This window comes from Cibotium barometz, chromosome 48, assembly GCF_041138505.1.
Source record: "Cibotium barometz isolate CiBa-2024 chromosome 48, ASM4113850v1, whole genome shotgun sequence".
Classification (NCBI taxonomy): domain Eukaryota; kingdom Viridiplantae; phylum Streptophyta; class Polypodiopsida; order Cyatheales; family Cibotiaceae; genus Cibotium; species Cibotium barometz.
Window position 1 is genome coordinate 16839661 of NC_141093.1, and position 25770 is coordinate 16865430.

The window sequence follows — 25770 nt, forward strand, 5'->3', positions numbered from 1 at the left end:
TAGGGTGGTCGTTTTGTGTTGGGGAGCTACACTTACACTCAGAGAGTTAAGCGAGGCAATGGCCTTGTAGGGTTCATGAAGGGACTGGTTGTGAGGTTGAAGGTCATGTCACAGACTTTTACCTTGAGGTCATGCACTAGGGGTCGTGCAGATTTCCTATCTGCAAGCTTTATCACCAATGTCGTTTCCCAGCATGTTCTTGTGAGGATGCTTATGCCAGCACCTCCATCCATGATGCCTTTGACCACATGTCTGTTATAGGAAATGGGTAGGGCTGCATTTGTGTCATCACCTTCAAAGTAGTGGCCCAACGCATTTACTTAAATTGTTGGTGCACCTTTGGCTTGTGGTGATGGAGTAGTTCGTTTGAGGAATCTAAGTTAGCTCCCTCCTCCAAACAAGCCGGTAGTTTTTGTTCCATCCAATCCTAAGGTCATTCCATAAATTTAGATTACCTTTTAACAAGGTTCCAATGACGAATTTGGATTTGGGAAGAAAGGAAAGCTGAGAGGCTGGCCAGATTACGTTAATGAGGAGCTTCTGCAAGTGCGGGGCCTTTATCATAAGGTGGACCAACAATGGTATATGGAAGTTCAATGTGGTCCTTATTTAATGGGGGTGGAGGTTGAGATTTGGGTGCCATAGGAGGGTTAAATACCTCAGCAAATTTTGTGTGGGCATCTCATGAGTCTTTGTGCGATAGGTTCAGTTTGGCTGAATTTGGACAAGATTTGGACCTAGTTTGGCTCCCTTTTGATTTGGTTTGATCCAAGAGAGAGAAGGGATAAAAATATCACAATTTTTTTGAGTTAAAAACTCCACCACATGTGTGAAATAGGCGCCTCCTTGAAGTCCCCCCTTCTCCTTACCAAGGTGTAAAAAATGTATCATTATACCAAAATATCTCATTTTTTTAGTAATATCTCATAGTTTTTAACTAATAAACCTTGTACTCAGTCAACTCTTCATCTTATGTGGGCATTTACTCATTTTTGGGTATTTTCTTTAATTCGTTGGAATTATCTCCTCCCCACACTTGGATTGATCCTATTGGCCCATAGGAACCTTAATTGGACCATAATCTATTTTTTTTGAAAATCTAGACCCTTAGGCTAAGGTCCTTTATACACATTTTCAATTAATTCCAATTGCACATTGGAAAGTTCTTTTTGAATTTCTGTTTCAGGGGAAACCATTTTAGACACTAGGAGGATTTTTATATCCAAAAATATCTCAATTTTGGATTATCTCTCTAGACATTTTCTCTCTCCAAGCCAAAATCGGATAAAATAGGATCTTTCTTTTATTTCAGAGAGGGGAATAATTACAAGATCAGAAGGGGAGGTTCTTACTCCTTTACACCTCAAAAGCTGGAGGGAGGAATCTTACACCTTCCTGCGTTGCTCTTGCGTCAGAAGGCTTCTAAAATGCCTTTGCTTGTTGAAATTATATATGGGGCTAGTCTGGGAGATCTGGTGGCTAAGGTTGGGGATAAACAGCTCTTCTTCACCAAATTACATATGAAATCTTCACTCTGTTTTGTTCCTTTTGACAGCCTATCTTTTCATAGAACTGGTTCTCTATAGAATCTGCAGGAGATCTTCACACTGAAGGAACCTTGTATGCAAGTTAGGAGAGCCTTTGTGGTGCATGGGACACACTGGCTCACACCAGTGGATTGGGTTCATTTCCCAAGAAGGCCATACTTGCAAAGACAGTGCTAATCAACAAACTTTTTGAGTTTCTGCACTCAAAATTGTAAAGCTTGTACACTTTTGTATCAACATTCTCTTTGCATAATACTGATTGCTCAGATCGATAATAGAATAACATACTATACATCTTCTTGATGGCAATGTGCTAAAATGCTGTAAACCAAGGTATGTGCTTGTAAACAGTGTTTTCTCAACACTTTTCTTGCTTTTTTTACTTCTAATATATCAAGATTTATAATGATCTGTGTAGATTTATACTACTCCAACAGATTTGTAATCTTTGTCTATATTCTTTGCAAGAAAGTACCAAGATTAGAAAGATTTGATCAAGAATCACTTATTATTCTGTTCTGTATCAAGATTTGATTTCAGCACAAATAACTTTGCATAATCTGTAAACTGCTATGTTCTGTACTGTAGATCTGCACAGTAAATCGTATTTTGTATACTTCTTGAAACTTAATACTTTGCACAATAATCTAAATTCTTTACACAATAATTTGAATACTCTGCTCAGCAATATGGATATTATACACAGTAATTTGAAAACTTTGCACAACAACCTTGATTTTATGCACTGTAACTTGCTTCTTGCAATGTTTTCTCCCAAGAACTCAAGATTTGGGAATCTAGGGTTATGTCTAAAAATTGGATTATGTCTAATCCAATTTTTTGGATTGCTTGCATGAATAGGTTTGCTTATAGGTTGCTCCCTCTCATTAGCTTCTTCTTCATCTGCCTTTTGAGAGAGAGAAGCACCACAAGGGCCATTCTCTTCTTGCCTTTATCTAGGCATAGAGAGCTCTTTCTTTACCCACATAGCCATGGAGCATTCCGGTGTGACAATGGATAACTTAGCACTAGAGATTATTTCACTAAATTGAAAACCTTACTCGATCTAGACTAATTATTGGAAACGACAATCTAAACAATTATAGTGTATCAAACCACACCTCCTCAAACCTAATCTTTGGTCTCAGTAAACAACCAACAAAGTGCTTTCCTATTAAAGAGACAAGACTCCTTTAGATCTACCTGGAGAAGGAGCTCTGAGAAAAAAATGAGCTAATTAAATGTAGACGTGAGCAAACGAGTTCTTAATGGGAGTTGCCATGGTCCTCCGAGCCCTAGACTCACCAATTGCCTCAAACCACACCTCCTCAAACCTAATCTTTGGTCTCAGTAAACAACCAACAAAGTGCTTTCCTATTAAAGAGACAAGACTCCTTTAGATCTACCTGGAGAAGGAGCTCTGAGAAAAAAATGAGCTAATTAAATGTAGACGTGAGCAAAGGAGTTCTTAATGGGAGTTGCCATGGTCCTCCGAGCCCTAGACTCACCAATTGCCTCAATAAATAGTGCCATAAGTGTTGTGAAGAGGGCATTAAATCGCCCTATCTTTTCGCAAAGCTCCAGTGAAGAAGTGGGAGCAATACACAGAACCTCAAGGTTCGCTCCCTCAGGTAGTCCATGTCGAATGCCACAATGTTTCAAACACTTAGTATCTATATTGAGCTGGGTTTATCCCAAACAAGAAATACAACAACAACAATCATAATATTCAAGACATATCTCCTTTGTTGTGCCATTAGAGATAAGAATTCCATAAAATACCCATCAACAAGCACATAAAGTGTACACATGAGTCCCACCTTCTACAAGAGTCACCACTTCCATATTTAAGCATTAAAGCTTACCAATTACAAGTAGAGCCGATGACAGCGGAAGTCTTCGCGATGGAAACCAAGTTCTAATTCCTCACTTTTTTGGACAAGGAACATGGAACACATGGAAAGGTAAAGAGCCAATTGCTATTAAGACTACCTCAAACCCAAGGGATCCACAAGAATAATCACAGAATGTGCCCTTAGACACAATAAGCGTAGAGCCTCAAAGTGAGGCATGCTTTGCCATTGGAAATCTCAAAGTGTCGACCTGTCAAGTGAAGGTGCTCTCTCTTTCTTTAAAATGGGATGGAAGTAAAATGAGCAACGACATGGCCATAACCTACAGAGTCTAAGTGGGCTTCAAGGAGTCATCATAGCCATTGTGCTTCATGGAGTCGCCATAGCCAGTGTCGACCTTTCAAGTGAAGGTACTCTCTCTTTCTTTGAAATGGGATAGAAGTAAAATGAGCAATGACATGGCCATAACCTACAAAGTCTAAATGAGCTTCAAGGAGTCGTCATATCCATTGTGCTTCAAGGAGTCGCCATAGCCATTGGGCTATTGAGAGAGAGAGAGAGAGAGAGAGAGAGAGAGAGAGAGAGAGAGAGAGAGAGATGTATGGACCTTGACTGGTTTTTTGTTGCATCCAAGAGGTGCTACAATCCTTGTGTCCGCCCATGAGCTGCCCATGTAGGAGTTCAAATCATCTCCTTGGCACACAATACTCTAGATTCTTGCAATGTTTAGCATTTCTCCACATTCTACTAAATCAAGCAACCACACATCAGGAAGTTTGTTGACATAGTCTCTGGTGTGGAAGAGTGACTGGGTGTGTGTGTGTGTGTGTGAGAGAGAGAGAGAGAGAGAGAGAGAGAGAGAGAGAGTGGCTGGTCTATGAGAAAGATGGCCAGCTAAAAAGTTGGACCTGGGCAAGGAAAGCATTCATGAATGAGCTTGGATTTTGAGAGGAGGCAACATGTACCTGCATACACACACACACACAAATTCAAGAGTGACTGGGTGAGAGAGAGTGAGAGGGTGGAAGAGTGACTACGTGAGAGAGAGAGGGGGGAGCAAGGGGGAGAGTGCCGAGCTATAAAAGAGAGAGAGAAAGAAAGACTATATTAACGTCTTCAGAAAACCAAAATGTCCTATGAGACAACACCTGTGTACAATCATCATGTCTTGTGGACATCACAAAAGAACTAAAAAGTAGTACAAATATGTATACAAAATCAGAAATCCTAAGAAGATGGGCAGATATGGGATATGGATCTATATCTAGGCTCCATGTAGCACTATATCTCATTAGCTAGTATGCCAAGGGTCGCAGTCCATGTCTCTCTGATGTAGAGCTATAACAAATCATATCTCATGATGCGGTTCCTCTCCACTCAGGAAAGGCGGAAGTATGGACAATCATCATCATACTGAAAAGGAGGAAGTCTAGCCATATCAAGCCCGTGCTGTGAGAACCAATGAAGAACCTCTGCATACCATGATCTCTGTCTACCTAAGGTTGCAATCCTCTCGGATGACTCCAGGGCCCGTTTGGGAAGTCGATCTGGATCCATGGCTTTGACTCTCTGAATGAAAGCCATTGTTTCGTATAGAGCCTCCACCAACATCGGAGATGCAACAAACTCTGCCCTAACAATATCGTGTGGAACTGATGATTTGCTACGAATCATCCCCATGATAACATGAGTATCTGTGGGAGCTCTATCTGTCGCTAGTCACCCACTGAGAGACTCGGAACCCATACAGGAGAGGCGTACATCATAGTTGGCATAACCATGGTATCAAATACCCACCCCTTCGTGTAGGGCTCCTGAACATGTGCCTAATGACATTGCCTCTCAAGTAGCGCTAATGTTGCATATCCTCTAGTCAATCTATCATGTGCTGCTTGCCTCATGGGAGAAGTGACCAAATATACATATGAGAGAGAGAGAGAGAGAGAGAGAGAGAGAGAGAGAGAGAGAGAGAGAGGGACTCGTCTATAAGAAAGAAGGCCAGCTAAAAAGTGGGGCCTATAAGGATGGCAAGGAAGGGCATTCACGCATAAGCTCTGCAGCAAAAATTGAGGGGAGGCAACATGTACCTGTGCACACACAAGCCCAGGGCAGAGAAGAGAGTGTGTGTCGGGCTGATTTGAGAGAGAGAGAGAGAGAGAGAGAGAGAGAGAGAGAGAGAGAGAGAGAGAGCTCGCCAAGAACCCAACTCTTCAGATGTGTCTCCCAAGGGTGAGAGCAAAATCATTGGAGCTTTCTCCACCCCCCCTCTTGAAGCAGCTCATTAAGACAGATCAGATGCATGGGTTGGTAGATCAAGTGCATAGAGAAAGCGAGGGAGAGTGATGAAGGCATGCCCCAAGTTGCTGCACTATTATAGTTCTGACGCCTTGATGTTGCACGCCCCAGGCAACAACTCGGCTATAGGGAGAGCAAGGGCTGACAGTCTACGAGAAGTCTTTGAGTGGTTCTCGCTCTTCTATCGCCGTATAGTAATGACATCACAAAAGAGACAATCACTCAAGCTAAGCAACTAAAGTAAAGTGCAATCACACTTGCCACAACTACTTCAAAGTTAGTAAGGATTCATGCATACAATAAACTCAAAGTAAGCAAGCCAAATCAATGTAATGGGCAAGCAAATCTACTAATTCCTACTCAAATAATCACTAAGGTAGTTACTCAAGCCCACACATAATTCCTACTCAAATAATCACTAATTAAGTTAGTTTCTCAAGCCCACACATGATTCAAAGCTCAAACAAGCATAAGGAGAAGAGAGCATAAGGTTTCATTGATTCATGCATGCACATAAGCCCCCCACACACATAAATCAAGAAGCTTAAGCTAATTCAACAATGCTTTAATTAACAAAGAGATTTAAGAAAAGAGAGAACGATAGACTTCTTCATTGCAAGTGTAGCATCAAGCATAGAGCTTACTAATAAAACATAATGCTATCCCATGATGCCACGTTGGCCAAAATTAGCTTACTTGCATGCCACGCTGGCCCGCTACCCTGATTCGCCACCACGTCATCCTTTTGGGTCGAGTTTACAAATTTTTGGCCTAGTTTACTTTTTTGGAGATGGACGGCCCAGATTGCTTCAATCTTGCAACCCCCATTTGCCGACCGTCGATCCCATGGCTTAGCTTCCCCTCAGCGGCGGCAGGCCGTGCCCCTCACTAAGGGAGTCTACACACCGGGCGCCAATTTAAGTGCGTGTGCTGAGGTGGCTGCCAGGTGCCACCCTCCGCAAAAGGAAAGGAGGGCTCGCAAAAAGTATGGACCCCCCAAGCTACATTTGAACGCCAAAGTATTGAACCAAGCAGAGATACAGACGGCTGAAGCAGAGAAGTCCGAAGCAGAGATACAGACGGCTGAAGCAGAGATGCAGACGGCTGAAGCAGAGAAGTCTGAAGCGATGCAGAAGGTTGAAGCGGAGCTGCAGAAGGTTGAAGCAGAGAAGGCCAGGGAGGCCAGGGAGAAGGTGCAGAAGGCTGAAGCAGAGATGCAGACGCGTCTAGTAAATGACATAACAGATATGGCAAAGTTGCAGGGTATAAGTCTTGGTCTCAGAGACCGTCGGTGGTTGAATAGGCTTGATAAGGAGGGGCTCGTTACACTGGCTCAAGATTTCCAGCGAGCAGCAAACGATGGTCAAGGTAAAGAATTCTGGGAGAACAAGGCTAAGGCTGATGTAGATTCAGCATTAGCAGCCCTAGCCGCAGCTTTCACAGCACCGTTTGTGGACCCAGATCATTCTTTACGTATGCTTCTGGCAAAACTAGATGAGCGGCAAGGTACTGCTTCAACGTCAACTACACCTTGTGCTTCATTGATACAATCCAGCGGCACTGGCAAGTCCAGAAGCCTCGTGGAATTGAGCAGCTTGGGTGTATTTGTGTGTTATTGCAGTCTTCAATCCAAATCAGGGTTTCCTTTGCGAACTAGTCCACTAGCTGATGCCCTGATAAGAGAAGAGCAAGAGGAAGCCTATTATCGGGGTTATCTGAAAGCTTGGTTGGAAAGCTTGTATATGTATCTCACAGGGGAACTGCAGGTTGCTTCTTAACCATCGTCATCTTCTGCTGCTCCCCCATCACCATCATGCAAACAATGGATTCTGGATCACATCATCACAAAAGAGGAGCAAGTATCAAATGTTATCGACTCTGTCAATCAACAGTGGGTCCAGAAACCTGGTTGCACCAAACTTGAACTTGGAGGTGCCTTGAACAATGTCTGCCCACGACTTTTCCGCCAAGAGGGCGTGGGCATCTTATTTGTGTTTGATGAAGCAGCTCAACTCTTTTCCAATGGAGCAGGAAACAATATAAGAAGAGCCTTTCTTTCTCTTCTGCGGTCAGCGTTTGGAGTTTTTGTTGACACATGCCCCAATGTATCAATGCTTGCACCAAGCTTGGATAGGGATCCCAGTCAAAGGGTCCGCACAGGAAAGCTGACTGTTCCTCCACCTGTGTGGGAAATCTCTAATGTCAATGTTCTAGCAGAGGACCTTAAAAGTTTTGGCAGTGTGAAAGACCTCACATTGCAGAGTCTTTTCATGTATGGGAGGCCGCTGTGGCCATCCTGCATGTCCTCCATAGCTAACGAAATAAAGAAAGGGTCACGAAGCCAAGGTGAAAAAGAAACTGCAATGCGAATGGCCAGTCGAGAGGCACTAGCTCTAGCAACAAGAAAACTGTGTGGAGGGGTACAAGAAAATGCCCTTGACAGGGTAAGACAGGGAAATGATTCGTTCGAGCCATCCACAGCCATTGCTATATTAGGTGCACGACTTGTAATAGATGTCAATCCCCTCTCTAGGTTGGCAACCAATCTAGTGGCATCGCACATGAGCTATGTCCTGGACATTTCTGATGATAATAGATGTCTTACATCATGTGAGCCATGGGATCCCATAGTGACGCATGCTGCCAAAGGTATTTTTCGTTTCAAAGGGTTCAGGGAAGCTGCATTGCACCGTCTACAAAGGTGCATGGAGAATCACTGGGTTGACGAGGGTAAGAACGGAGAGCTGGTTGGCCGGTACATTCTCGTAAGGGCCATGGATACAGCAAGGAGGGAACAACAGACTGTCCCCCTTTGGGATTTCTTGCATGTGCTGGCAGGTGACACATGGTATGGCATGCCAAGAGGTGTGCAAGATGTGAGACAAGCAAAAGGCCTGGTAAATTTCTCTGGCTTTGTGCCAGTTATAGGCCACACTCCTGATCTCGAGGATCTGTTGCACTTGTTTATCCTAGAGAAGGCTGCCATATGTAGGACTAATCAATCCAGATTTGATGTTCTGATTCCAGTACTTCTTCCGACAGAGGACCAGTCGTTCCTCCTGAGCCAAGAAAGCTTGTCAATACTTGGTATTCAGTTCAAAAGCATATATGGAAAGCGTGATATGAGCTTTGAAGCATCTACATGGATGAGTCCAGAAGGTGCAGAAATTGGTGGATGGTCGTCTAATCAGCCATTTGCAACAGTCTTAATGCAATTGGGTCAATGCGAAGTAGGGTCCGTGGAATTTGTTAAGTACCACAAACCAGTAACAAGGTCTGATACTCGCAAGGCAGCAGCCACACCCAAGCCAACTACCAAATCTGGCACTCACGGATTCAGCAGTAGTGAGATGGCAACAAGTTCCGGCACTAAGTCTGCCTCTCTACACAGGGTACCCAACATAAAACAGTTAGCTCTTGTTGTGTACGGCCTCACAGGCGTGTATGATTTCTTAGAAACGGAAGAACGGACCTTACTGCAGAAACTGATTCATTGCAGGAGGCATCCACTAACGGTCCCAAGTGTGAGACAATCTGCCCAGACAATAATGCCTCTCTCTTTGAAACGGAGGCATGACTAAATCAGGAGGCATGCCTATCTTGCTCATGCTTGGTTGGTTGTTTTGTCGCTACCTTGTTGGTGAATGAATATGTATTGTACTTCTTGTTTGTTAAGATGGCTCCTCAGCAAGAGTAAGCTCCCTCCAAGTCATGCTGTCTATCTGCAAACGAGGGTGATCAACAGCAACTTTTACACAGGTGGATGATCTCTACTTAGTTCTAATATTGTAGTATGGAGGTGTCTTGCATAACCTCATGCAAATTGTTTGTTCCCTCCTTGCAATCTTTTACTGGATGAAGTTTTTTCTTACCTTACCTTCACAATATTGGTTGTGGTAGTGGGAGGGTGTCTTATACATTCACTTTCTTTGGCTCCCTACATGTTATGTTTTGGTCATCCTCCTAGGAATTGTGTTTCCCAATGTAACATTTTGCATGATTTGTGGTAGTGATATCTCCATCCCCTATTACTTCTAATCCATGATGGTGGTTGACTGGTCTGCTATCTTTTGGTGTATGAAAGCAGTGCTGGTCCTTACCTATGATAAGATTTTTTTGGTACCTGATGATATTCGCCTAGGTTGGCTCTGTTCTTGTTGGACACTTGCAACACTGTTTCGTAAACTTCATGTTTCTTGTTGCATGGTTATTATAGGTGGTGGTCACATGTGTACTCTGGCCTATATATATATATATAGGCCTATATATATATACGCATGCGCATTAGCGTATATGCGCTAATATACGCTAACGCTTTATCAATCTAAGAGATGAATCTAGACTATGGACATACCTAAACTACATTGTTGATGCCTAATTTATACATAAACAATATGTATTTCCCTCTTACTTGATAGTCTACGACCAGTGCCTGAAGTCCCTAAACTCATAGTCTTTGACACACACTCTCTCTATGTGTCCAAGGCTACTACAAGTGCCCGTGACCTTGACTAAAGTGCTCGCACATACATCTACCACATGGCCTACATCATCGGTGGTTCAGAGGTGGTTTTACTCTGTTGGGGTAGGTTACATTGGGTTGTGGGGTTTCACACACTCTCTCTCTCTCTCAGAAAAAATGATCTGACTCCACTTCCTTAGGAGCCTCCATGAAGTTTGCCGATGTCGTTCCTTCTCCACTGGGTTTGTTGTAGCAGTCTTTTGCCATGTGTCCTGGCTTTCCACAGTTGTGGGAAGTGAAGGTCCTTCCTCTGCCTCTGCCTCTGCCTCTTCCTCGTCCTCGTCCTCGTCCTCGTCCTCGAGAGAATCTTCCTCGGGTAAAGAATGCTTTTTCTTCTCCTGCTGTTGAGTCCAGCCATTTCTTCTCTTTGCCTCTAGTCTCTTGCTCTAGTAGAGCTCCTTCTATCTTGTGTAGCTTCAATTCAGGTACATTCTTTAGTGTTACAATGTTTTCATATTCAACTTTGTCCACACTCTTCATAAGCACAGCTAGTGCCGCATTATCTTCTACCTTTTTACCAATAGCTGCCAGTTTGCTTAATGCTTTTATATCTGTTCAAGTGTGTGATTAAAGGTTCACTTTCCTTCATATCCAATTTGTAGAATTGCATTAACAGATTTATCTTTGAATTTTTAGCTTGTGTGCCATTTATTGAGTTCATCCCATGCATCTTTTGTCCACTGTATCCCTGTGATGTGATGAATGATTTTATCGTTTAAACTGAGTGCGATAAGTCCCAATGCTTTTTCATTCCTGCTCTTCCACTCATTTTCTCCTCACCTCTGGGCATTCATCTCTTCCCTCAACTAGTCCCCACAGATTTTTCCTCATGAGCAGATACATGGTTTTTGTTTGCCATGTGTAAAACTGCTCCCCATTAAATTTGGCTATCTCTTGTGCCGTACTCATGATGATGTGAAGGGGGTCTTACCTCTTGATCCAATTTCAAGAGTTGAGGGGGTAATTTAATCCTTGAATAAATCTGCTACCTAGTGGTTGAGTGGAAACGACCGGGGCAGAAAATTCTATGCCTTGGGATGAATTCTAGGATGCGATTATAGTAGTATTCGGACACGTACACTTGCTGCCCTTCTACTATCATCTTTTCATCAGCAAGGATTAATGCACCATAAAACACGAAATGGTGCACAACCCTAAGTTTCTCTAATATTTGGAGGAAACATAGGTTCAGGTTTAGATTGTAGTGGGCGGATGTCGTTTACAAAGATGTATTTGCAGTAGTGGGAGGCTATTGTACCACAGATTGGCAGAACCTTGAGCAGTAAAATTCCGCAAAATGGTCAGCCCATGCTTTACAAAAGTCAAGGAATTTCGTGGCCAATTGGTCGAAGCTAATGCCAAGCACTAACTCATCATCCAACACTCGTCTCTGTGGAGATACAATTATCTTTCCCCTTCAAGTACTTAACCTCAAAGTTATATGCCACCAAGGTTTCCATCCATCGCCTTTGCCTCATGTTGAGGACTAGCTGGGTTAGAATCCAATTTAGACTTTTGTGGTCTGTACTAAGCACAAACTTCTTCTCTAGCAGGTAGTGTCTCCATGATTGGAGAGCATGAATTATTGCTAAAAGTTTCAAATCATGGGTTGCATAGTTCTTCTCATAGTCCTTTAGCTTTCGAGAAGTATATGCTACCGGCCTTCTCTCTTGCTGAAGGACTCCTCCAATTCTCCTAAACCATTGGCATCAGTTATCACCTCAAAATCTGCTTCAAAGTCTGGCAGTTTTAATATGGGGGCCGTAATTAGAGTACCCTTGAGTGATTCAAAGGTTTTATCTTGATCCTTTTCCCATATTATCTTGGCATTATTCTTTAGCACTTTAGTTCGAGGAGTGACAATCTTCGCATAATCTTTGATGATGAAGACCCTATACCACTCGATAATTCCAAGGAATCCCGTAACTTCTTTGGCATTTTTGGGTTGCGCCACTCCACTATGTCCTTAACCTTTGCAGGGTCCACCGAGATCCCTTCTTCAGATACAATGAACCCTAGGTATTCGATTTTACTAGAGAAGAAGGTACACTTACTCCTTTTGATGAAGAGTTGGTGTTTTCTGAGTATTTCTAGTACTTCCCTTACATGCTTTTCGTGCTCTACGTCATCCTTTGAGTAGACCAAAATATCATCAAAGAAAACTAGAACATGTCTGTCTAGTTGATTCTTGAAGATATCTTGCATCAGGCGGTTGAAAGTTGTTGGAGCATTGGTCAAGACGAAGGACATCACCGTGAACTTATAGTGTCTGTACCTAGAGTTGAAATCTATCTTTGGCATACCTTCCTCTACTTCATCCTTGCGTAGACCAAAATATCATCAAAGAAGACTGGAACATGTCTGTCTAGTTGATTCTTGAAGATATCTTGCATCAGGCGGTTGAAAGTTGTTGGAGCATTGGTCAAGGCGAAGGACATCATAGTGAACTTATAGTGTCCGTACCTAGAGTTGAAATCTATCTTTGGTATACCTTCCTCTTTAACCCAAATTCGATAGTACTTAGATTTTAAGTCAATTTTGGTGAAGATATTTGACCCATGTGGCGATCTAGAAGCTCATCTATCCTAGGGATAGGATAGTTGTTCTTCACTATGAGTTGATTTAATCCTCTGTAATCGATGCACAGTCGAAGTGTTCCATCCTTCTTCTTTTGGAATAGAACTAGAGCACCCCATGGTGAAACACTAGGCCTAATGAACCCTTGGTCAAGAAGTTGTTGAAGTTGTTCCTTCAACTCCACAACTTCAGGTACTGACATTTTGTAGGGGCTCTTTGCTATGGGACTTGCTCCAGGAAAAGTTCTATTTCGTGGTTAATATCTCGCTTAGGCGGCATCTGAGTGAGCTCTTTTGGAAAGAGATCATCATATTCATGTAGCCAAGACAGTTCATACCCTAGTGATAGGACATCTACATTGTTTAGTTTTGTTAAGTAAATTGATTGGTGCTTCCTAAGACCCTTTAAGATCTTGCTGGCTTTTATCAGCAATTTAGATTTACACACAGCTCCTAAGGCTATTACTTCCTGATCTTGGGTAGATCTGAAGGTTACTGTGCCAGACTTGCATTAGATGTTAGCTCCATGAGATATTAGCAAATCCATCCCAATTATGTCGTCATAGATCCCTAGAGGCATAACATGAAAGTAGCATTCGGTCGGTTTCCCACCATCAAGTTCAAACTTGAGGTTACGCACTGCATGATAAGTGACTACTTCCTCGCTTGCTGTGGCTAGCTCGACTGTCATTTTCTTAGATGATTTTTTATTAAGTCCCAATTGACGTATGCATCTTGGAGAAAGAAATGAATGTGTACTTCCAGAATCAATCAATAATTTGAAATGTTTACCTTCATATGATGTTGGTGTTTGAATGACTGACAATTGTAGATTTTCTCCTTGATGTTCCACTACTGTGTGAATTTGGGCCCGCTCATATTCCTCGTCTTCTCAGCCTACTTCTTCTTCATTGAAAATTGCTACTACGCATCCATGATCGCATCCTCTAGGGGTACCTCGTCCCCTAGAAGCTTGGGGTTGGGTAAACTGCGCGGCTGCTGAATAAAGGCAGCTCTACCACGAGGGTTTGGTTGATTTTGGTTTCTCGGTTGACCACCAAAGGTTGGAACCCTAGTCGAATTTAACACTCTTGGAGGGTGAGGACAATCTTCTCGACAATAACCAATTTGGTGGCAGTTATAACATAGGCCATTTTGCCACGCTACTTCTTAGCTTGCCGTCTCCGGACGAGGGAGGAGAGGGGGTTTACCACTTCGTTGAGTTCGAGGAAATGGGGCCCTTGGAGCTTCTCCTTGCATGAAAGGTCCAAGAAAGGCTCGTTTTTGAAAATTTTGGGAACCCTCCTCTTCTAAGGGTTTGGCTCAAAAAACTGCATCCTGGAGGCTAGAGGGCCGCATGGACTCTACTTAGTGGTTGAGGGGGAAATTTAACCCTTGAATAAATCTGCTCATAGATGCTTGACCATCATATCTGGAGCATATTTTTTTAGCTTCACAAACTCTGAGTAATAAGAATCCATTGAGAGGTTCCTTTGGGTAAGCCTATAGAACTCATTCATCTTCAGGGTTTCGTGGTCAAGGGGTAGGTACCTTTCTTTGACTGTTTCCTTGACAATCTCCTAGGTTACTGAGGCTTCGTCAATCTCTTGCTCATGGCACCACTCCTTCCACGAAAGCTTTTCTTTGCCACTTAACTTGTAATAACCGACTAGCATTGACTGGTTTTTCGGTTGTGGTTCTAACAAGTAAGAAGTAGTAGTCCAAAGATTCCATCCAAGCTTCAACGTCTTTCGCCACTTCATTTCCCTAGAAGATGGCTTCATTTGTTTGAGAAGGATTCTCCTCTCATCATCCCCATCTTGGGAAAGATACACGTAAGTTAGCTAACCTTAAGAAAAGATTTCGTCACTCACAACACTAGAAAAAGACTGCAAGATTCTCAAAAAGAAGAAATTACAACTTTGATCAGATTTGCTTCGGGAAGGAGGACTAACCCTTCACAAAGCGAGGGGAGTTTTGTACACATTTACTCTATAGATCTTTTCAGGATTAGAGATACTCAAAAATCCGGGATGGAAACGACTTGGGCAAAAAATCCTATGCTTTGGGATGAATTCTAGGATGCCATTATAGTAGTATTCAGACACGTACACTTGTTGCCCTTCTACTATCATATTTTCATCAAGGATTAATGCACCATAAAACACGAAATGGTGCACAACCCTAAGTTTCTCTAAAATTTGGAGGAAACATAGGTTCGGGTCTAGATTGTGTGGCGGATGTCGTTTAGAAAGATGTATTTGCAGTAGTGGAGGCTATTGTACCACCGATTGGAAGAACCTCGAGAGCAGTAAAACTCCGCAGAATGGTCATCCCATGCTTTACGAAAGTCGAGGGATTTCATGGCCAATTGGTCAAAGCTGATGCCAAGCACTAACTCATCATCCAACACTCGCCTCTGCAGAGATACAACATTAAAATTTTGTGACAAGGTAGGTAAAACATTGCTCTGATACCACCTTTGATTCCCTTCAGAGTAACGATGGGGTACCTCACTCGGTAGTTTAACCCTACAATTTTTCCTCGGGATAGCTTGCCTAATCCTTGGCCTCCTGTATATGTAGGGATGAGCTAAGAGATCCCCAATCATAGATTCCTACCATGTTGGATCTTATGCAAGAAGGAAAGCACCCAACCACTAATCAGGTCCACCCTGCCACACCGGCTTTCCTTTGAGTAAAAAGTTGTGATGCTTGTTTTTAATTACTACCACAAGGTTGGCATGGACACGTGGGTACGCCAAAGTTATTTTCTAATTCTTGTTATTTATAGCACAGTTTTCCTTTAACCCCCTTAATGCTATTGCAACATTTTAAACAAATCACCATATCTTTTTCGCAGGCAACTCTTTGAGAACAGAAAAGACATTTAAATTTTAACTTGAGAGATTACAATCTCATCCCTCAGATTTTATGAGCTGAGTACCCTTGGCGCACCAAGTTATTCAATCTAGAGAACAATGTAGTTGATGCCTCGGAATCTTATTAGCTGTCGGGCGCCAATGTCCTCTCACCTCGCTCACAACCGCTGTGGGTAAGCCCTTACACTCTTACACTTGTTCAGCTAGAAAGGAGCCCCACCCTTCTCAGGAGTTGGGTCAAACTCCTGAGAAGTTACCCCAACCCGGTCCCTAGACCTAAGGTTGGTTACCCTAGGGACAAGGATTATCCCCAGTTACCCCAACGCACTACCTGGTGTTGGTTACCCCAAGGCGCGCCCCAATGCGACCTCGATTAATTATGAGAAATAAAAATCATTAGTAGCATCTTGATTATTTTGAGCGTTTTGATCATCCACGCATACATGCAAACTTACAAGAATGTGGTCGTCGGTTCCTTAATTAAAAATCACAAGTTTGAAAATCACGACTCTTGTTTGCGGCATTTACGTGTGATGCAGGGGAGCCATCACGAATGCAGCAACGGGGAGAGGGACGGCCACTCCGTTGCTCATAGCCACCAATGCTGGAGCGTTGGCCGCCACTAGGGGGACCGCCAACACTTCCTCTTGGGCAACGTCTGCCTCGTTGCGTGGGCGACCCCGCCTCGCGCGCATGAACCACCTCTTGGCATGATTATATTTTCCTTGGATGCGGGGTATGTAGCACGACATGATGCGGTATGGTGTGAAAATGTTTTCTGGACGAGTTGCGGGATCAGAGATTGACTACCCGTTGGAAACCCTCCCATGAGTTGTGCTGGTCTCGCAGACGATTAGTAGGGAGGACGGAGGAGGGCCCTTCCTTGAGTGGAAAGAGAGATAGAGTGAGAGAGCTTTTTACGTCGTAGGATCAATAGCAAGAGACCACTTTAATCTATCCGATGGGAATGGAGTTTAGTGGACCCTATCTCCAGGTGATCCGATTTCAAGGTGGGCAGGTTGCTAAAAAGAAAAGAGAACTCTTCCCAAGTTTCCTGCTCTACTGACGTCTCCGGATTCAATCACGTTGCCATCCACCGCCATGTCCCGATTTAGGAATATTAACCTGATTCCCTTTTGATGCATGGCGCTCATTGCGTCCTTGACACAGGACTACCCCATCTCTTAGGATTGACTAAACCATGTCTAATTGCTATTCACATGGAACCTCTCTCCACTTTAGTATTCAAAGTTCTCATTTGAATATTTGCTACTACCACCAAGATCTGCACTGTGGGAGCCGTTTCACTCGAGCTCTCGCCCGGAGCCGCGCCATGACCCCCACACTCTCCTACTCATCGGGGCCTCGCACTCACCTCGATGGCCAGCTAGTTGATTCGGAAAGTGAGTTGTTACACACTCCTTAGCGGATTTCGACTTCCATGACCATCGTCCTGTTGTCTTAATCAATCAACACCCTTTGTGGGATCTAGGTTAGCGTGCAGTTTGGCACCCTAACCTGACTTTCGGTTCATCCCACATTGCTAGTTCTACTTACCGAAAATTTCCCACTTGGAGCTCCCATTCTGCACCAAGTTCAAAAGAGAAACCCCAACCGCTTACCTATTTAAAGTTTGAGAATAGGTCGAGGGTGTTTCACCCCCAATGCCTCTAATCATTTGCTTTACCTCTTAAAATACGAGCTCAGTGAGCCCATCTTAATCACTTGGCTAATTAGAATTAGTAGATAATTAGATTTTTTTACCTCTTTTTCAAGTAGTCTGTGCACCCCCAGCCACTGAAGGGGCTTGATCTCCTTCCAAGCGAAACATTAGGGCAAAAGCTTTTAGCCAAGCATAGCTACACTCCCAAGGGTTCAGCCCATTCAATCAAAACCTCAAACCGCCAGCGCAAGCTTTCGATTTTTGCTAATTTTGCAGCGCCGTTTTTCGGAGAAAAAAATGAGATTTCTACTTCATCAAATGCAATGGCTCTAATTCCTTTTGGCCCTAGGGGTTTTCAAGGGTGCTCTACAAGCTGGTGAAGATAGATTTTGATTTGATCAAGTCTACAGTGAGATCCAAGCTCTTCATCAAATCTGCAGGTGACTTTGGTAAAACAGAGATTGAGAATTCAATGTTTGGTCAAATCTTGTGTTTCTTGGCTTAATCCTCTACTAGACTAATTGCTATTGATGGCCTTGAAAGGATTTGAGCTCATTTGAACTCTAAGCTTTCAGATCTCGACTCCCCGCATACTCTGTTTTTACACACAAAACAGAGGATTAATTTGCTAATCAGTACTAATCACTATATTTTGGTACAATTGAGGGTTCAAATTAACCATTGGGTATCTGATACAGATCCCTATAACTTCAAATTGCAATTCGGAGATGGTTTGATACTCCAACCATTCCATACAGATTTGTTACCCTTGGTTTAGTATAATTTCTTTATGCTGATAAATCTGTTGTAATCATCACCTAAACACCAGATTGAGTTGTAAAAGGATAGACACTGCCCTTGAAGTAGAGTCCATGCGGCCCTCTAGCCTCCAGGATGCAGTTTTTTGAGCCAAACCCTTAGAAAAGGAGCTCAAGGGTTCCAAAAATTTCTGAAAACGAGCCTTTCCTAGATCTTTCATGCAAGGAGAAACTCCAAGGGTCCCATTTCCTCGAACTCAACCAAGTGGTAAATGTTAGAATATGCAGTGAAAATGATGACCAGATCTAGGAACACAAGAGCAAAACGCATGCAGAATAAATATAGCACGAGAGAGAGAGAGAGAGAGATGTAGGCGTGTAACTCTGCTCTATATACACAAGAAAATCCCGGGTATGATACACAAGTGGCAAGGGGACTGGGGGCCTATTTATATGCCCCCACATCAGCAGTTGGGGCCTGCTCTGTAGGGCAGCTGACTGGCCCTGAAACTCCACGACCAGCTCACACATCCAGTCGGCCAGCTTGTCAGCAGTAGTCGGCCACCTCATAGATGGAGTCGTGGACCAGTTCAGCAGTCGGCCAGCAAATGGGCTGCCTCCCAAGCCACATAAAAAATAGGAAAAATAGGGAAAAAATGCGAAGAGTGGGGAAAAATGATAAAACACCTCATAAGGGCGGGCACACCCACAACAAAGGCCCTGGTGTCTAAAACTAGACAGGAGATGACTTCTAACACCCCCTCTCAGCTCATGGTTGTGAAACCAACCACTGGGAGCTCGGGTGCCGCCTGAGCAAATCGTGAGAGAGCGACTTCGTGAAGAGGTCCACCGTACTGTCCTCCGTTGAACAGAACTCTAGCAAGATGTCATCAACGATCTGTTCACGAACAAAGTGCCTCTGGATGACCATGGGTTCCTCCAGTGGAAGCCCAAACCTGCAATGCAACCTCTGCATCCTCACCACCTCTCACAAGCAGCATCACAAGCAGCCCAGTACTCTGCCTCTGTCTGCGACGACAAGGCAAAAGATGACTGTCTCTTACTGCTCCGGAAAACTGCTCCTGGGCCTGAAGTAGATCTCCTCGTGTCCGGATCTCCTTCCCAAACCGAGTCACTCCAACCGTGGAGTCGGACTCCCCCTCCTGTGTACAAGAGTCCATGATCCTTCGCATGCTGCAGAAACCACAGGAAACACAATCCTGCCTCCCAAAAAGTCATCCGCAACCATGAGCTCAACTGCCTCATCAGGAAGCTCCCGTCCAATCTGGTGTCCATCAACCAGATCAATGAACCATCCTGCTTCTAAGTAAAAGAGGCATCACACTGCTCACAAGGATCAACACCTATTACAGTGCATAAACAAGTCCTGGAAACCTCCTGAAGACCATGCAAGGCCTTCTGAAACCTGTCAACCACCCCCTATAAATCCGGAACCACAAAGCTTGGAGAAACCACCTCCTTCTGCAAGTAATCAGCTGCCACCTGCCTGGCTTTCCGAAAGGTCCCCGTGGAAAGAACATCCTCATCTACTGAAGGTTCTTTGTCCCAAACATGACGAGACATCAGAGCATAAGTGACCTATTCAGTTTCCTCTGACTCACGAACACAAGAACCACCAACATCAGTACTGGAAAGTTCCTGCCAACTGCTACCCTCTACTGGCAAGCTATCCACCATCTAGTCTCGAAAAGCCTGCACCTGCAGCGTATCCACACACAAGTGGCCATTACCAGACTGCCACTCATCACAAACCTGAGGACCTTGGAGAGAGAGTGCTGAAAGCTTGTAAACTCCATTCTCCACTCCGCCTTCCCAAACCACCTGGCCTATTGCTTTGTCCTGGAGAGCAACAAAATGCTCATCAAACTCCACCCGTACGCCAGTCTTGCAAACCTGATGCACTGAATGAAAACCAAGTGCCGGAACATACAACACCTGGGAGGAATGCTTCCCCCCTCTGCCATTGAGAACTATCTCCATCCTGCCCTCACTGTGAACTGGGATAGTGGACGTATCCCCAGTAAGAATATGACTAGAAAGCCTGTTTTGCAGAGATCCTGTAAACCAGAACGGGAAGGAGTCATGTGCCTGGAAGCACCACTATCGAGAATCCACTCCCGAGTATCCCCGTTGCTGCGGAGAGTCCTCCAATCTCCTCCGTGCCTGAAGAAAATAAAACATCGGTGTCCACCATCACCTCCAGGTGCACAAAAGCCAGAGTCTTCATGATTGCTGCCGAGGAATCTTCACCCTTCTCGGTCTTTTGCTTGGGACATTGCCTCTAATAGTGGCCTTTCTCGCCACAATCATTACAGGTCCTCTCTGCCTTCAATTTCTCGCAGTCAACATCAGACTTCTTCTCAGAAGACTTCTCCGATGAAGCCTTCCCTTTGCCCGAGTTACAGCCTTTCAACCGTTGGGCCAGTTAAGGCCTCCGAACCTCCACCTTGAGGAGGGTTCGTGAATCATTCCTCCTGGTCGAGGACCATGGGCAAAAGCTCCTCCCACGTGATGGTCCTGAGCCTGCCACTAGTAATCAAAGACGAGTAAAATGCTGAGTACGAAGAGGGCAAGTGCGACAGCAACGTTATGGCCATGTCCTCTGACGATATCTCCTTCCCAGCCTGAAGAACTTCCTGCTGTTGCTGAAGAGCCTGTAGCTTGTTGATATGCTCTCGTGCGACGACTTTGCAGGGTTCATAACCCGCATCTGTACTTCCAAGGAAATCCTCTTCATGGGCGATACCCTTTTGTAAAGAGAGGCCAAATGCTGCCATATACCTCTGGCCAGCGTCATATGCTTTACATGATTGATTACCTGTGGTGTGTAGTTGAGGAAAATAAACGAACGGACCCTGGCGTTGACACGATCCCACATCTGTGTCTGAGCCTCCTGGTCCTTTCAGATCGACGGTAACTCCCCTTCCTCTAATTCCGACTGTGGAACACCAACAATGACGAAATCAGCGAGGTCGTAAGACTCTAGAACAGATTCCATCATAACCTTCCATATGCCGTAGTTGCTCCCGTCCAACTGACGGTCCACCAGGAACGTGGGGAGTGTCGGGATCTTCACATGCCTCTCGGCCAGCTCTAACAGATCTGCCATTGCGGGGATGTACTCTGAATAGGGTGGGTGGGTGGGAACAAAGAAGAACTAAAACCTGCAAGTGGCTATCGAGCAAATCAGCCCACCGTACTCTTGCTTCTCCTCTGTGGGTGGATGTACTCTGAATAGGGTCGGTGGGTGGGAACAAAGAAGAACTAAAACCTGCAAGTGGCTATCGAGCAAATCAGCCCACCGTACTCTTGCTTCTCCTCTTCCTGAACAGTCCAAAACAGTCCACCAATCAACCACACAACAGCCCCCCTCTTACTCACACAAATCCCAAGAACTATCTAGAGCCTAGGCTCTAATACCATGTCAGAATATGCAGCGGAAATGATGACCAGATCTGGAAACACAAGAGCAAAACGCATGCAAAATAAATATAGCACAAGAGAGAGAGATGTAGGCGTGTAACTCCGCTCTATATACACAAGAAAATCTTGGGTATGATACACAAGTGGCAAGGGGGCTGGGGGCCTATTTATATGCCCCCACATCAGCAGTTGGCGACCTGCTATAGGGCTGCCGACTGGCCCTGAAACTCCACGACCAGCACATCTAGTCGACCAGCTTGTCAGTAGTCGGCCACCTCATAGATGGAGTCGTGGACCAGTTCAGCAGTCGGCCAGCAAATGGGCTGCCTCCCAAGCCACAAAAAAAAGGAAAAATAGGGGAAAAATGTGGAGAGGTGGGAAAAATGATAAAACACCTCATAAGGGCAGGCACACCCATAACAAAGGCCCTGGTGTATAAAACTAGATAGGAGATGACTTCTAACAGTAAACCCCCTCCTCTCCCTTGTTTGGGCAAGCCAGAGATGTAGCTTGGCAAAATGGCCTATGTTATAATTGTCACCAACCTGATAATTGTTGAGCAGATTGTCCTCACTCTCCAAGAGTGCTAAATATGACTAGGGTTCCAACATTTGGTAGTCAACCTAGAAACCAAAATCAAGCAAACCCTCATGGGTAGAGCCGCATTTATTCAGCAATCGCGCAGTTTACCCAACCCCAAGCTTCTACTAGGGGAAGAGGTGCCCCTAGAGGACGCAGTCGTGGTGGACGCGTAGCAGCAATTTTCAATGAAGAAGAAGTAAGCTAAGAAGATGAGGAATATAAGCGGGCCCATATTCACGTAGTAGTGATCAAGGAGAAAATCGACAATCCTCAGTCATTCAAACACCAACATCATATGATTGTAAACATTTCAAATTGTTGATTGATTCTGGAAGTACACATTCATTTCTTTCTCCAAGATGCATACGTAATTGGGCCTTAATAAAAAATCATCTAAGAAAATGACGGTCGGGCTAGCTAGCGGCGGCGAGGAAGTAGTCACTCATCATGCAGTGCGTAACCTCAAGTTTGAACTTGATGGGAAACCGACCGAATGCTACTTTCACGTTATGCCTCTAGGGATCTATGACACCATAATTGGGATGGATTGGCTAATAGCTCATGGAGCTAACATCCAATGCAAGTCTGGCATAGTAACCTTCAGATCTACCCAAGATCAAGAAAAGGAATAGCCTTAGGAGCTGCGGGTAAACCTAAACTACAACTAGTAAAATCCAACAAGATCTTAAAGGATCTTAGGAAGAACCAATGAATTTACTTAACAACTAAACAATGTAGATGTCGCATCACTAGGGTGTGAATCGTCTTGGATACATGATGAATATGATAATCTCTTTCTTGAAGTGCTCACTCAGATGCCACCTAAGCAAGATATTAACCACAGAATAGAACTTTCTCCTAGAGCAAGTCCCATAGAAAAGAGCCCCTACAAAATGTCAGTACCTGAAGCTGTGGAGTTGAAGGAACAACTTCGATAACTTCTTGACCAAGGGTTCATCAGGCCTTGTAAGATTCCTCCCCAGCCTCTCAAGATATCCAGCATCTTCCCGTGTAATCAAATCCCTCTTCAAAAATATAAAAGATCTTGTTTCTACCAGTTTTGGCCTAGAGAGAGAAAATCTTCTAGAGAGTGGTAATTCAGTTTTTAAATATTTTTGGATAGAAAAATATCTCATCGTATTAAAATAAGTTCCCCTGAAACAGAAGCTCAAAAAGATTTCCAGAAGGTGCATTAGATATTAAGTATAATCTGTTCAAGAGGCATTATCCTGGGGGGTGAAGATTTTTTCAAAATTTTAAATTAAGGTTCTTATGGAGACCAATAAGATTCATCCAAATGTAGGGAGGAGATAAATAAAGAAATAAAAGAAAAATATCCCAAAAATGAGTAAATTCTCACATAAGATGAAGAGTTGACTAAGGACAAGATTAATAGTTAACAAAGAGAGATATTTAGGTGAAATGATGTATTTTTGACACCTCTGCATGGGGAAATTTTCCTCATGAAGGAGGCACCTATTTCATATGCTTGAATGAGTTTTAAACTCCCAAATAATGGGATATTTTTATCTCTCCTCTCTCCTGTTTCAACTAGATCCAAAAAGTGAGCAAAACTGACCTAAAAATGGTCAAAAATTGACCAAACTGATCTGAAAAATTCTAGAATCAGTTGGCTTGGTTAGAAGCTCACTTTTTTCTATAAATAGGAGCCCTCCCCTTTGTTGAAACTCAATAGTGTTTTTGCACTGTTACCCTACCTCTCCCAAGTGCCAAAGACTGTGAATTTTACTCATAATTCACTAGTTTTTGGTTAGAAGCTCACTTTTTTCTATAAATAGGAGCCCTCCCCTTTGTTGAAACTCAATAGTGTTTTTGCACTGTTACCCTGCCTCTCCCAAGTGCCAAAGACTGTGAATTTTACTCATAATTCACTAGTTTTTGACCTTCCCTCTTCCAAAAGATTGGTGGCCACTCTTGTCTCAAATAAGAGTTGAACCTTAAACCATCAAGCCAAAGGAAGCTCTCAAAGTCATTAGTAAGTTGGTGATTCTTCTCTTTTTTCACTTAATTTTATGGTTTTTTATGCTTTATGTCTTCTCTAAAATCGCAAATAATGTTATGCCTCATTATTACAAAAAGGCATTCCCCTCTCCGATAGTAAATCCAACCATTCTCTTTCCTAGGTGAATGATTAATGATTAAAGTCAAGTTTTCTATAATGTTTGTCTTAAATAAGTAGAAAAATGATTACTTTAGAATAATTTCCTAGGTGAATGATTAAAGTCAAGTTTTCTATAATGTTTGTCTTAAATAAGTAGAAAAATGATTACTTTAGAATAATTTCAATACTCTTGGTGCACTTTTAAATAATTTTTGAGACTTAAAATTTGAAAAATGGTCAGCCATACAAAGGAGGTTATGGCGAAATTTTTAAAAATTAGTGAAATAAATTTTATCTTTTATTATTCTAAAAGAGTAATCCTTATGGTTTCTATATTCTAAAGTACCATTTTCATGCATAGAAGATGCATTTTGATTATTTGTATAAAAGAAAATTAGTATTATTATAAAAGTGTTACTTTTATCATATTTGATTTTCATGCATAGAAGTATGCATAAAAGATTAATTTTTATTATAAAAGTGTTACTTTTATCATATTTTTTTTAATGCATAGAAGTATGCATAAAAGATTATTTTTTATTATAAAAGTGTTACTTTTATCATATTTGATTTTCATGCATAGAAGTATGCATAAAAGATTAATTTTTATTATAAAAGTGTTACTTTTATCATATTTGATTTTCATGCATAGAAGTATGCATAAAAGATTAATTTTTATTATAAAAGTGTTACTTTTATCATATTTAAGTTTTATGCATAAATGGTTGCATAAAAGAAATTTTTTTATATTAAAAGAGTGAATTTCATCATAAATGATTTTTATGCATAAATGGTTGCATAAAAGAAAATTTTCTATATTAAAAAAGTGAATTTCATCATAAATGGTTGCATAAAAGATATTTTTTATATTAAAAGTGTGATTTTCATCATAAATGGTTTTTATGCATAAATGGGTGCATAAAAGATATTTTTTATATTAAAAGTGTGATTTTCATCATAAATGGTTTTTATGCATAAACTTATGCATAGAAGATTTTTTTTAATATTAAAAGAGTGATTTTCACCATAAATGATTTTTTTATGATGATAAAAGTGTGACTTTCATCAGAATTGGATTTTATGCATCATTAGATGCATATTGAATCTTTATAATTAAATAAGGGTTCTCTTTAGTCCTCTATTTAAATTTCGTAAGAATTGGAAAAATGAATAGGTAGATAATATGTGAGAGGAAATTCTACCATTTCATATTCACTAAGATGGTAATGAGAAAATTCAATTAAATTATCAAAGTCAGAGATCGAGATAAATGATTATTTTATTCCTCTTAAGAGATCCATGTTTTAGAAATCTGTAAACAAATATTCGTCGAAAGAAATTTAAAAAAAGAGAAATTGAAATAGTACCTTTCGAGAAAGATAATTTAGGAAGAACCTTTCCAGACCTAAACTCTGATTTGGACTATACCAAGACCAAATTCATTCATCAATGACGATGTGATCAGTTCAGGCAAAATGTACTCAAAACAACCACCGAATCTGAATCTAGTTAAGACTTTTGATTTTG

General features: G+C 42.5%; 1 protein-coding gene across 1 annotated transcript; it reads left to right on the forward strand.

The window, feature by feature from the left end:
- The first annotated feature begins 5742 nt into the window (after nt 1-5742).
- LOC147610887 (uncharacterized) lies at nt 5743-9567 on the forward strand. The gene is made up of 2 exons (XM_086785304.1): nt 5743-5889; nt 6499-9567. Exons 1-2 carry the CDS (start codon nt 5743-5745, stop codon nt 7471-7473), a joined length of 1122 nt encoding a protein of 373 aa, XP_086641430.1. The 3' UTR covers nt 7474-9567.
- The last annotated feature ends 16203 nt before the right edge of the window (nt 9568-25770 follow it).

Bases quoted from the DNA above. Each gene is read 5' to 3' on its own strand.
- LOC147610887 (XM_086785304.1), top strand. From the start codon at position 5,743: ATGAAGGCATGCCCCAAGTTGCTGCACTATTATAGTTCTGACGCCTTG. The intron at 5,890-6,498 runs GTAATGACATCA...TGGACGGCCCAG, and splicing joins CGCTCTTCTATCGCCGTATA to ATTGCTTCAATCTTGCAACC.